The sequence below is a fragment of the Frieseomelitta varia genome, unplaced genomic scaffold, assembly GCF_011392965.1.
Source record: "Frieseomelitta varia isolate USP_RPSP 00005682 unplaced genomic scaffold, Fvar_1.2 scaffold_1030, whole genome shotgun sequence".
In the NCBI taxonomy this organism is placed as follows: Eukaryota; Metazoa; Arthropoda; class Insecta; order Hymenoptera; family Apidae; genus Frieseomelitta; species Frieseomelitta varia.
Window position 1 is genome coordinate 44,363 of NW_025108674.1, and position 14,301 is coordinate 58,663.

Below are 14,301 nucleotides of genomic sequence, written 5' to 3' on the forward strand. Positions count from 1 at the left end.
GGTGAAAATTACCCTCAAAGTTGGGGGAATATTATATTTTGTTAAATTATATTTTATTATATATTATATATATATTATATTTTGTTATATATTACATTATTATATTTCGTTAAATATCTCGGAAATTATCGAAGATACCGTTTAATTCTGATAAAGGTTGATTATATTGTTCAGTACTTACTGCTTTTTTTTTTAAATTAATATAGTATGTTATAAAGAAGTATTAAGAGTATAAGTATAAAGAGTATACTTAAAAGTAGTTTTTAAACATAATTAAACATAATTATTTTCTTAATCAAAAGAACAACAATACAATAATAATAATAATACAAATAATACTCTTTTCACATTATCAAGTTACACGATACTACCAAACATTTATTTAATAAGGACAAAATTTATTTAATAAGATACCCTTATTTTATATTATATATTATTTATTATTTATATTTTATATATATTATTTAATAAGATACCGGAATAGATGTAGAATAATATCGTGAAGAGCGATACGAAATTATGGAGATAAATGAGTAAGACTTTCATAATTAATCGAAGGGCATCTTTTTAACATTTTCATAGTTAGACCACGGATTTTTACGCATCGATAGAAAATTTAAAATAGCAAAATTTTATAATATTAGAAAAATACGTAAAATAAAATATTTAAAAAATATAAAAAATTAAAAATATTTAAAAAATATACAGAATGCTTTAACTATGTTAAAATATATACTATGTTGAAATATATCTCTGCTCGAGTGTTATTTTTAATATTAATGGAGTTTATCAATATTATTTAATTATACATTAAATTAATATTAATATCAAATTATAATTTAATTGTAAATTAATATTATTTAATAATTCAAATATTAATAGAGTTCAATATTAAAATAATATAAAAAGTTAAAAATGTTAAAAAAATATATAGAACAGAATGCTTTAACTATGTTAAATTTAGCGATTGAAATACATCTCTGCTCGAGTTTTATTTTTTCAATGCTCAGTATCTCAGTCTACTGGATAATCAAAAAAAAAAAAATCATGTTCGTTCGTATCGTATATCATTTTTGTCGCTACCTGTGCAACATACAAATAATATTCATAGATCGTATATACGCGGCTGTTAATATCGTTCACTTACGACATAATTATCCGCTGTTTCAGGAATGGATGGACTACAATCTTCAATGGAACGAATCCGAGTACGGAGGCGTGAAGGACCTTCGAATTACGCCGAACAAGCTTTGGAAGCCAGACATCCTCATGTACAACAGGTAACACAAGCTTGTCGCATTTGCATAGGTAATTTGGTCCCCCACGATGAACCGATCGGCGAATCTAATTATCTCGCGAGCAAAGTAAAAATTTCCAACGAATTTTCTCTTCGTTAAAAATATACCTCCGGCCTCTCTCCGCGAAACACACCGGGAAATTCGAATCGACGAACGGGGGCTACGCTTGTTTCGTTGAACATTTTTTCTACGATCCGTCGGAATGATCCGCGTATCAAGAAAGAGAGCAAGGAAAACGAAAGTGAAAATGAAAAAAGGAAAACGGAGGAGCGAGAATTTTTCGATACGCGACGAACTTCGTTACCTCGTCAGTGAAATTAAAAGCTAAAGCTTGGTGAAACGCGAGTTTAAAGGAATCCCGGCGTGAATTTAATCGCGAGCTCTGTCTAAGGGATTCGAATTGCTGTGACACTCGTAACCCGCGATCGTAACACGTAAAAAAAAAAAAAAAGAAAAAGAAAAAGGGGAAAAAATTGCACACCCGGATAAAAATAAACGTATTTTCAGCGTATCGTGTATCATGAATCGTTCGATTTTATCGCGTTCTAGTCATACACCGCGAATTAATATTTGCTCGACCATTTGCATTCAAACCGTAAAGATAGATAATCACCGTGTTCCGTGCCGATTTGCGATTATAAAAAGAAAAACATTGTTTTTGTAGCAACGGAAAAAAGAATGGAGTAGCCGATCAAATTTTTGCGCAAGCAAAAGACTTTGTTGTTGATTTCCTTTGAAGAAACGAAAACAAATTTGCAAATTTATTCATCCTCGATACTGTTAACTTTCAAAGTTTCTTTTCTTCTCTTCTACTTTTGTTGTAAAATAGATTTCAAGGTGTACAATCAAATTTTTATACTTGGAATCTTGTTGTCGATTTTCCTTGGAAAAGTTAAGTTTGTGTATTTTTTAAATAAATTCTACTTCTGATATGATATCGGAACGTAATAAATTTTATTATGATATAATAGTATTACAATATACGTGATTATTATAATACCATACATATTTATTATAATATGTATTTCATCATAGCCTTTTTTATTTATTAAGAAACAATCTTTTCCGATTAAATTATTGAACCATTGTTTATTGTTGGTATTATTAAAATTCTCTTATCTTATAGATACAATTAGTGAAATACGAAAATGCAAATATGAAAATATTTAAGAATTTAATTATTATAGACTTTAAAGTTTCATCTCTGCGGCACGAAAGTAATGTTTTAGAAAAACATATCATCAATGTGTTCTTAATATATTTTTATTTTTACTGTATCATTAAAATTCTTTTATCAATACTATCAATAGATACCGAGTGAAGCTCAAATATGAAAACACAATTGTATTCAGTTAAATAATGAAGAAATTCAATTAAATAGAAAAACAACTAAATAGAAAATTAAGATTATACTCACTTTAAAATTTCACTTCTATAGAACGAAAGTAATGTTCTAAACAATAGCATTGTCGTTTCGCATCATATTCAATATTAAAAGTTGGATCATAAAGTGTCGTTCTTGTGTTCTCTGTATTTTCTAATTACTTCATAAATAATCCAAAAAATCCTACAAACTTCTGCGAGTTTAGCGAGTGAAAGTAAAAATGCCAGTTCGTAAGAACAATTTCAAACAGAAATTCGAGTGTCAAAGTTCAACGACAAATCAACAACAAATGTCTGAAAACGTGGACAAACGGCATTGATCAGATCGTTTTGGAAGTTTCGTCCACTGATACTTTTGTTCCCTGCATAATTGGATCGGAAGCGACAAAATCGAATTGATTCGATACACGGTGGCGTGTAATCCGGTGTACGTTCGAGTTGCGATTACACCGCGGTTGATCGGCCGCGGAGATTAAGCCTTCGGGAACTTTGAAAGCTCGTTGCCGAATTCGGTCGATATTCTACAGTCGAGTTCCTCGGATCGGTCGAATTAGAAAAAGAAAAAAAAAAAAGAAAAAGGTTTTCGACGACGCCCGGGAAAAACCTTTGCTCCTTGTTTCGCGAAGTCGTTGGAAGGCAACGCAAGAAATAACGAAAATAAACGCGAAAGGGAGAAAAGCGCGCGAGACCATTTCGAGAAGTTTCGAGAGACCAAACTCGAGAGGCCAAACTCGGCGGAACAAAACGGAATCGAACACGGAAACGGAAGAGATATCACGGTGTAGGGGTTCGAGGATCGTCGACGATCTCGGGGTTAAAAAAAGTTACGGCGCGTTTCCGGACGCCTCGTGGCCCGAGAGGGACTAAGATTTTCAGAATGTTTCAGAGACGACCATCCCCCCACACGGCGGCTATGTCGTCGATCGCGTGAAACGAATTTACGCGCGTTTCGCACGACGCTTGCCTATCCCCTCAATTTTTCGCACGACGAAATTATTCCCTCCCCCGCCCTCCGAGTACATAGAATATAAAGCGTAAAGACGGTACGTAAACATAATCCCAGTGTTGCTTCGCATCTCTCTTAAGAAAGTTCATATATACATCGATCTACTATACATACACATATTCTCTATATCACGAACACGTATATAAATAGTTATATATTATACATACATTTATTTATATATATATATATATATACATATACATATCGGAGACCCTGAAGAGTGCATGCGTTTTCTTGAGTCCCAGTAACACAGTATATCTTGCCCAGTATATATAATATATATCTTACGTACTACCTGTATATTTACATTTCTCATTTTTGTACATATATTTGATACATTATATTATAAGTAGATCTGTCTATCTACATATAATTCATCCCGCAGAATTTTTCAATCCCAAAACCGTAGATATACATTTTCCGCGACGAGCCGCTCTGGTTCTTTCTTCTTCTCTTCAGTTGTTCGACAGTGAACTGCAAGTTTGTGCTTACTTGAATATATTGCGACCGCGTTTTCGTAGCGGGACTTTCTTCCGAAGAAACAACCGGTCGGCTCGCGCGCGTTTCTTTTCGTACATTTTGATACATAAATTGCGACAACGCAGAGGCATTGATCGCATAATATACTTCGGTCATGTTCATTTCTCCAAGATTCGCGAGGGCCACGGTGTTACGTCGCTTATGTCCAATTTATTACCGTTTCGATGAAGCTACTAAAAATGAAAGAGGAAAAAGAAAATTGAAACAGACTATTCCAAATTTTAAACAAAATGACTTCTCTCCAGTAGGTCAATTAGATATTTTCCAATCGTCCGGAAGGATCGGAGGGCAGGAAGTTTGAAAGTAAATTCCATCGCCAATTTGCCAAGAGCAAACATAGATCGTAAGAGGAGACAGCTTCTGACTGATATTTTGGGGGAGAGCACCCTGTAAAAGGTGAGCACCCATGTCGACGACTAACGCCGTGGCTTCCTCCCGTTCTCAGCCACTTGTTCACACTCAGCCTCCTAGATTAATTAGTTTTAGATAATTAATAGGCAACGCAGCAACTCTGTGCATACATACATACATAGTAGTAGGCGCCGGGCGAGTAGCACGCGGGACAACGCGTTCCGCGTTCTGCTGGCCCGCTGAACTGATACGCTGCTCGGCTGTCAGCCGATTTCCCAACGCCGCCGCGAGAATCGATCGTCGCCACCGCCGCCACCCACCCCTCGTTCAACACGCACCCCTGCCGGCCATTCCGGCGAATTATTACACGCATTCTCGCTCCGTGATACCGCGTCGCATAGCCGCGCGAGTTTCCGATCCGCTTGCTGAATAATGGATTAACGAGCGCAGCGATTTAAGCCGCGCTGGCGATCAGATCGCAGATGGGGACGGTGTTTGGATGTTTTCTATATGACACGGCACGAAGATAGAGATCGTCAAAGTACGTATATCCTCCCCGGGTGGAGGATCAAAACGGGATTTGTCGGAGACGACGAAATCTCGACCGATCGTGCCTCTAGATTCTTCTGGTTACGAAGAAATTACGGAGGAAGTTTAGAGGGAATTTTCAGACAGTTTAGTTCTGTCGAGCATGTTTCATTGAGGCATTGTGATTTGTGTTTGCGGTGTTTCAATATTAAAAGGGTGAGATTTTTTTTGAAGATTGAATATTGAAAGTTGTTGTACGAGTGATGTTTGCGAGGGTAGGGCTGGAAGGACGTGAATTGTAAGGAAAATTAATTCTTGCTAGCTTCGTTGATGGTTAAAAAGGTGTTTTTAATTAAGTACGATAATTGAGGGAGAATGGTAATTTTAATTGCTTGATTGTCTAATTAGGATTTTTAATTGGCGAGCCAGAACTGTTTTCAATTCGACTACAGCAAAATTAAAAATTATTTATTACAATATACTTACAGATTTATAAATTTTCTTCGTCTGATTTCTGGATTAATGATTAGTAATTAGAATTTTATTTTGTTTTCGTGAAATACTCAAGGCAAGTGAAGACAAATGATTCTTCTCGAATTGTCCTTCTTTTTTTTCCTTTACCTTTAGTAACAACAAGATAGACTATAAATTCAATAATACAACTCGTTCATCAAATATGCGAATGTCACAAACGTAAAACATCTGTCGCAACTGCTTTCATTTTTTAAAAAAACTCTCACAGCCCCTTTTTTTTAAAATTATCGATCAGAAATGTAATACAAACGTTAGTAATTATAAATAAACATAAATAATGAAACTAGATTCCTATAATGACACGTGATAATTAACCACAGACGACAACTTTTTGTTTTAACAAAATGCAATCATTCAAAGCCGAGTGATTACTACATAAAAAGAGCAGTCCCACAACTCCTGTCAAATGAAATCTAACAGAGATACTTTATGCTATTTTTCCACTCCATTCCCTAATTTTTCTACATTTTATCATTCTCCTGATATGATTTTCCTACGATAGGAATTCCTAATTTTCGAATTTTTTGTTGTTTCTTTTTTTCATGTATCAATCATGTATCAAAAAGTCAGAATTTCATTTTCTTGAAATAAGAATTCTTCATTTTCAAACTTTACTTTTTTCATATCGTCAGTCATGTATTAACAAAGTGTCAGAATTTTATTTTCTTGAAATAAGAACTCTTCATTTTCAAATTTTACTTTTTTCATATCATCAATCATGTATTAACAAAGTGTCAGAATTTTATTTTCTTGAAATAAGAACTCTTCATTTTCGAACTTTATTTCTTTCATATCATCAATCATGTACTAAAGAAGTGTCAGAATTTTGTCTTCTTTCTTAACTAACTTGATTTTAAAATGAAGAATATTTTAAATTGAGTGAGCCACACGAAACATAACATACGTCGCGAAGGGGACACGGATTTTATCCGAGATTTCGATTCAACGTAATTATACCAACGTCGTGGTCGGAAGATCTCTCTCCTTATTCGTGCTTCCGTTCAAGTTTATCTCGAAATCACTTAATTCTCGTAATCGCGTCGATTCCGTGGAATTCCAGTAGAAACTTCTTCGAACTTCGATAGCTTGCAGGAAATCCGACGGAAAAACTATTTCGGCGCGCGAGTCGCAAAAAAGAGGCAAAAGAAAGAAAAAAAAAAAAAATAGAAAAGCGAAGAGAGAAAAAAGAAAAGGTGAGAATTGCACATGCGCGCGTACGGAGCACACAGCTCGTTGTGGAAAGTAAGAAGAGAAATGGCGGGATCACGTAACTGACGGCGAAAAGGGACAAGAGGGACGACACGTTGAATCCTCTTTCAACAGCAACTAACGATTGACCACCGTTGGTCAACCGGAGCGGTTAACAAGAGCTAGAGAATTTCGTGCGAATTGCTGTTTCCGTAAAATTGATTAATTGATTTTACAGGAAAGGGACAGATTTCACAGACTTCGATGAAACGAGTGACTTTCAAACAATTAGTATTCGTGTTTTGTAGACGTTCAAATTCTGATTCCGTTATTGACAAAGAGAAACGGATCCTTTTTTGTAAGAAATTTCTTTCCATTCGATTTTTCGATCCATTTTTTTTTTTTTTTTGCTACAAAATTTGTTCAATTATCGGAAAAAATATACTTTCGATGCTTAGATTTACAACGTTTATTTACAACGAGAAATTTTTCGTAGACTCATGAAGATTTTTAATCGCAAGAAAAGATGTAAAGATTGAGATAAAATGTTACATTAAAGATTCAAAAACGCAAGAACGAAGTTGAACAAAGCGCAAATTAATTTTTACGTGATTTCAAAGTGTAAAAATTCGTATAATTTCGTAGTTATCAAATACAATGTATTAAACGATGCTCGATGTTTCTTCCGCGGAAGTTTCAATAAGAGATTCCATTGAATTTAAATGCAAAAATAATAACTTAAAAGCAAATGGTAATGATCATATTATGCACGTTTTTGCGAACGCTGTAACTCGGGGATGATAACGCCAGAATCATTTGCATCGCGATGAAATATCAAAGTTTGCGTAATTAAACGTTTCGTAAAAAACTACGAATTAAAATGCTGGTGCTATATCGCGTTTTAATATTTATGTAATATACACAGTTATAATGTTCATGCAATTCATGTTAATCAGCACCTAAAAAAATAATCGTGTGATTGCAAATCGTTCGTTTTATGTATTACTTACAATTATGGTGTTAATAATTCTAAAATTTTGGGAATTAAAGTCATTTGAAAAACATACAAGATAAACAAAAATATAGAAATATAAAAGAAATATAGGATAGAATAAATTTATTCTATAAATAATTAGAGCGCGTCTGAAATTTTTAACTTCCTCGTTTTCTTCACTATTAACAGTAATAATAATATTCTTGTACAACAACAACAGCACACAAATCACTTTTTACGTTTATTTTTTTTCACTTTGAATTACGTATAATATTTTGAACATGCGCGTTTGTAAACAATATTTTGTTACCTGAAGCTGTTATTCAACAATACCTTTGCTGGCAGAGCGTGAAATTCCAACGCAAATGAAATACCAACAAAGGGACACACAAAGACGAGAAGAGATAGAAAGCATATCATCTTTTATCTAACAAACGCTATAAACAATATCTTAATTTCAGTTTTTAATTCCATTCTATATATTCACTTTTTAAAAAAATTCACGTTCGAATTCAAATATAAAAAAACGTGGCAATGAGGCAAACTTTGATTTCCTCGAATCCTCGAAATATTATGTTGCTTTCAAAAATATCGTTTCAAGAATTAAATGAAATTAATGTTACATCAGGCGCGACATTAACCAGTCGTATCGCGAAATACGGATCAGGGGGGGAGAGAAACAGCGAAACGAAACGTATCGGTACATTCACACATACATACCTTCGACTTATCCTTGTCCTCGAGATCTCGTGGCCGATGGAAATAATACGCATTTAACAAGAACAGTGTGCACACCCCGGGGAACAGTTATCACGAGCAGTACTTCCAAAGAGAAAGGTGTTTCCGCTCTACGAGATACTTTCAGGCGGCGCTACCGAATTTAAGCTGCTATAACCTGAGGGTTAATGCTTCAGGACTGGCGTACAGTCCATAAAATCCGTTTCAACCGAACATCCCTCCGCGGATGTACTGTAACCTTGCCACACTTGAATTGACCGAGTCCTTATGAAATTTGTAACAGTCCGATCGATTCTCTTCGTCTATCGATGAACGTTGCGTTTCTCATAAAGATTGTTTAATGAATAAATTTCGAAGCATTGCTTATTGATATTAAAATTTTGAATTAATGATATTTAATAATATTATTGTTTGGCAAACGTTTGTAACGTTTAATAATTAATAACAACAACAACAATAATAATAATAAATGAAATGATTTTCCACGCAAATTCCATTCTTTGAATTGCATTTACAAAAACGTCAGTTTGCAGTTTAACAGTTAATGATAAGAAGTGTTAATTAAAAAAAAAAAAAAAAAAAAAAATAGAAAACGGAGAAACGTATGTATACATAGATACATTGAGAGATTAAAAATATCAAGCATCAATTTCCGGTAACAGAATTGAAAATACACGCGGCGTGTAAGAGCCACGTTATAATATGTTGTTTAAGGAGGACGTGATTGAATAAATATCGTCGAATACACCAGTTCGGGTGATAGGATAAAATTTTGGTACGTAATACCGTAACATTTTCCTAACGAGAGCCGTAGGTAGAAATGAAATTTACCTCGATAAAATATGGACAGTGAAATTCCGTTGATCAAACATTGAGCGCACATACATCGTTATGTTAACGTTGCGAAAACATTTTCCGGATAACAGCCGGCGTTCCTTGTGATTTTCGCGTGTAGAATTCGATATTGTCTGATTGAAATTCTACTTTTGTTTGGTATATGTATGTCATCACAAAGTAAACGGGTATGAAATTCTTTTCTCCGCGTTGTGATTTTGTTATACTATTATTTCGACTGAATTGTTAACTATTAAGTTAGCCATTTGATATTAATTAATTTTTGTGCGAATATTCAATTTTAATTAATTTTCAAGTAAATTGACCATTGAATTTAATTCGTAAAGGTTAGATAATTGTTCGAGTCGTCAGTTCTTTACATAATTACTATGTTTATTTCTAATTCTTAATTACAGTTCCAAATGCTAATAAAAAGAAAGAAAAAAAATATATATATATATCAGACTCAAAATTTTTAGCAAATGTCAAGCTGTTTCGAAAATGGAACAGTAATAAATGCTTTGATGTTCGAGATAAATTACTACGTTCTAGCAACAGGTCGTTATAGTTTGAAAAGTGCTTCAGAGAGAGTTATTACTATTGAATAAAAAGATAAGCTGCCTTTCGTCATGTACGTATATATATATGGGTAGTTCGTTTTAGAAGTACGAAGTGGTTGAAACTTTGAAATTATTTACTGTTTGAAACAGTAAGATATCCTTTTTCATTTTTAAGTGGTGGCTAATTAATTTTTCTGTTTCCTTCAAATTAGTTCTACGGTCAATTTAAGTTTTTCAAATATCACATAAAACATTCTTTATCATGTTTTTATCAATAATACGAGATTACTTTGCAATTGATAGCAAATAACATTTTGTCACAGTTTAATCTACTTCAGCATTTATCCCCCACCCTCCTAAATTATATATATATCCTCCAATTAAAATAAAAATAAAACATCCTCTGATTAAAATAACGAAAAATCATCAACATCCACCTTGGAGTTACAATAAATTAAAATTTAATCATATAAATAAAGTAAATACCGAACTCAATCCGATCAAATCAACTTTCCACCCTGTTACACGTCCTTCGTCAAAAGTTAATGCAACACCATCCCCCGAATATAATCAAGAATACGTCGTAATCGCGTTACACGCTGTTCTTGCGGTAATCGCTCGGCTTAGTCGGCTTTGGTTAGACGCGTGTGAAATAGGATGATTGATCGCAGCGACGGTCCAAAGATCGTCGATTCCACAAGTCCGCGTTAAAACTCGCGATCTGGTCGACAGCCTTCTTCGTCGTCCTCGCGTGTTGCAGTTGAAACCTCGGGCCCCCGTTATCCGTTGATCAGGATGGCAATTGCCGGACATCAGTTGGCGGCGTTGGCGAACACGCGGCTCGCAGCGGGTGGCGCGGCTGTAATTATGTGAATAATTAATAGAGACGCGACGTCAGGCCACCCCGTCACTGCGGGCCACCGCAGCACCGGGCCCGAAACCCGCCCCCTCCAAACACGCGCAACACGTAGCTACGTTTCAACATTCCTGCGGAACCGTTGCTGAATACCTGCGAGCGCAGAACTACTCCGGCACCGCGATCAAACGCCCACCTAGACTCCAAGCCCACCGATCAGTCTGCACGCGGGACACGTACGACACGACGTGCACGCGCTGCTCTACCCCCAACGCTATGCAAACTATCGTCGCCGGGGGTTTCGACCGACCCCGGGGTCCATCCACCTCCTCTCGGTGTCATCGCATTAATTTTATACGCTGATTTTATACGCCTGATGACACCGTAGACGATGACGGGCTGATCGCGGGTTTTTTCGGATCGATCTCGAAGACCAACGTGTCTGACTGGTTGCAGGGAGAAACGAAGTTAAGATCGGAAATGAAACATGCGAAATTAGAAAAAACGAATTCGAGGAGTGTTTAATTCGATTTTTTTGAGGATTACTCTCGCGTAAAGTCAGGGTTTACCCAGAAAAGTTTTTGTTGGTTCAGGGAATATTTAATTTGATTTCAAAGATTTTTGTTAGGGTTGTTGGTAGGATTAGACAGGGCTTAGGGTTTTTGATTTAGGTTAGATTTAGGTAAAGAAACATATTTAATTGGTTGAAAGGGGAAAGTTTTAAACAGTCGTGAAATTAAAAATGTGGTAGATTCGAGGAGTGTTCGATTTTTTTTGAGGATATTTTAACAACGTTGTAGGTTCAGGGAATATTCAATTTGATTTTAAAGATGTGTTTGTTAGGGTTATTGATGGGATTAGATTTAGGTATTTAACTGGTTTGGAAAAGGGGTGTTTGAAAAAAGTTTAGGAAATATTTGATATAGTAATGAATATTGTATAGTTTGAAATAATTAATGTTGATAATCATTAATTCAAATCATAAATCAAAGACAAAAAAGAAGTATCAGTTTCAACTAATTGTCGAGAAAATATTGTTTCGATAAAAATATTTCAATGATGCAAGTTATACACGAAACGATCAATTTCTCAAAACGTAGAGTACAGATAATTCTTTCTCGATGAGAATCGTTAATATTTTATTGGATATAACGATCCCTTGCAGTTTGATTAATTGGACTGAAAATTCACCGGTAATGAAGCAGACCCAGGTGGTCAGTAAAAGAGTAGCCAGATGTCGAGATTAATTTACAACTTAATAGGTGTACTCGTTTGGATGATACCCAAGTCATAAATCGACAACGTTTATTGTGAGAAAGGCGAAGAAGAACTACTTCGATCATTAATACTTTAATAAACGAGGAGAATATTTTTCAGACATTTTATCAGTCATTTTTAGTACATATAATAGAGCATATAACGTACAAGTAGATTTCTAATGTGAATTTGAAATTGAAATTGGATTGGAATCTACTAAATAAACGAATTTTCCTTTCGGAAATTATCAAACAATTACACAATTATTTTCGTTAATATCAATTTCTATAAAATATAAATTTTAAAATAAAGAAATAATTAGGTTTAGAGGTAATTTTAAAATAAAGAAATAATTAGGTTTAGAGGTAATTTTAAAATAAAGAAATAATTAGGTTTAGAAATAATTTTAAAATAAAGAAATAATTAGGTATAGAAATAATTTTAAAATAAAGAAATGATTAGGTTTAGGAGTAATTTTAAGATAAAGAAATAATTGGGTTTAGAAGTAATTTTAAAATAAAGAAATAATCAGATTGGCTGTGCAGCTGCTCGTACTAGTCTCTTCTTCCAGATATTAACAAAACATATCCTCGGAACGGTGATTGCAAACAATTGTTCAGCGAAAAGATTTCGAGTCGGAGGCTTTCCAAATTTTCTGAATCGAGTGAGATACAATCGCCTTGAAATCGAATCAAAAAAAGTGCTCTCTCTCTCTCTCTCTCTTCTTTCTCTAGATCGAGCAGAGTGCTTTCCATCAGAAATTATTCCGCTCTAAATAATACGATCCCCATCGTAAAGTGCTTCGCCTTTAAGAGGAGCGTGTAATATCAAATTTTCGTCGGAAAATATCCTGGTGTGTGCGTTTTGGAGCGATGCTCGGGGCACGTTGTCGTGAGCCATCGAATCTCGAGCACGCCTCCATAACAAATTAATACCACGCCACTGTGAACCGCCGTGCATGGTGATTTGGCACCGTTAACTTCTCGACAGTTTGCCCGACATTTATGACGATCGAGTCGGAACATGGGTCCGTCGCCTCGTTCCCACTAGTCGCCACTATTATGCCTCTGTAACAACGCGTGCACAGCCAGTCTTTCAAATAAATTCCACTGAAAATGTCGAGACTATTTGACGATGAAGATTTTTTTGCAAGAATCTATACACAAAGCTTTGTTATTTTGTGTTGATTTATTAACGTTTGATTATCAGTGGTTCATTGGAGATCATAACAATTTAAGATTGAATTGCTGAATTTTGAACCATTTGTTTCCATGATAGATTTATACATGATTGTACAGATCTCATAATCGATAATAAAATAATTGATTTATTTATTGTTGGTTCAAAGGGAGTAACATGTTGCAGTATATTGAAACTTTTGAACTTTTGACATTTTTCGTTCAAACTCGTGAAATTTAATTTAACTTGATGTTCGTAGTCGTCTCTATCACCTCAGTTTTTAAAACTACAGCTTGGTATAAATTGTCACAGTTCTTTGTAATCCAATGACGTTATTTGAAGATTAATGGAATTACGAACGTAAAGTTTGATAGATGTCAAATATTCTGACGAAGGGAAACTTAAGAAATTCTAGATGAAGCAAAATAAGGCATAGATCAATAAAAATGAATGGGTATCATCCAACGAATTTTTCTCACCCCCAAACCAGTCAAAGATAGATTTCTTTCAACTTACGGATACTAAATTGCGTCATTTTTCACTCGTTTTACTTGTAACTGTTGTTACCTTATTATATCGTTTATCTCTAAAATAAGGTAACGAACAAATAGGAAACAATATTTTGTTGTCAGTACAGTCTCAATTTTGTTATTACAATTCCTTCTTACATCGCAAGAGGAAAAAATTATTACAAAGTCTCCCCGTCACTGCAACCAGAGTTAACTCGCGATGTTCCTTCGTTCCTCGCGAAAGCAAACCGTGACGCGGATGATGACTCGCTTTGAAACACGGGTGTCTCGCTAATTGTTCCTGAGAATTCCAAAATCACTCGCTCACGCGTGCACGTCGAGAGCGTGCGAGCGGCGCCGGAGGAAAATCGGCGAACTTGCAGAAACAGTAAGAAACGCTGGAGAAAAATGCGCGGTGGAGAGTGAGGGAGCGGGTTTCGCGGCATGGTCGATGAAACCTCAACCGCCCGAATTTCTACACGAAACACGCCCGCTTAAAACATTTCGCGTACGCGTACGTCATCTTCCGCCGGCGAGGATGTGCTC

At 35.1% G+C, this 14,301-nt stretch overlaps 1 protein-coding gene across 4 annotated transcripts in view; it reads left to right on the top strand.

Annotated features, from left to right (window-relative positions):
• The first annotated feature begins 1,174 nt into the window (after positions 1–1,174).
• LOC122528189 (neuronal acetylcholine receptor subunit alpha-7) overlaps positions 1,175–14,301 on the top strand; it is a 286,103-nt gene continuing 272,976 nt past the window's right edge. For 3 of the 4 annotated variants that reach the window (XM_043653059.1, XM_043653067.1, XM_043653076.1), the window contains exon 1: positions 1,175–1,280. In XM_043653059.1, the coding sequence (XP_043508994.1) occupies positions 1,177–1,280 (104 nt within the window). In that variant the 5' untranslated portion in view covers positions 1,175–1,176. Of the gene's footprint in view, positions 1,281–3,381; positions 3,725–14,301 lie in introns of those variants that run through there. The other variant, XM_043653084.1, reaches the window with a different exon arrangement.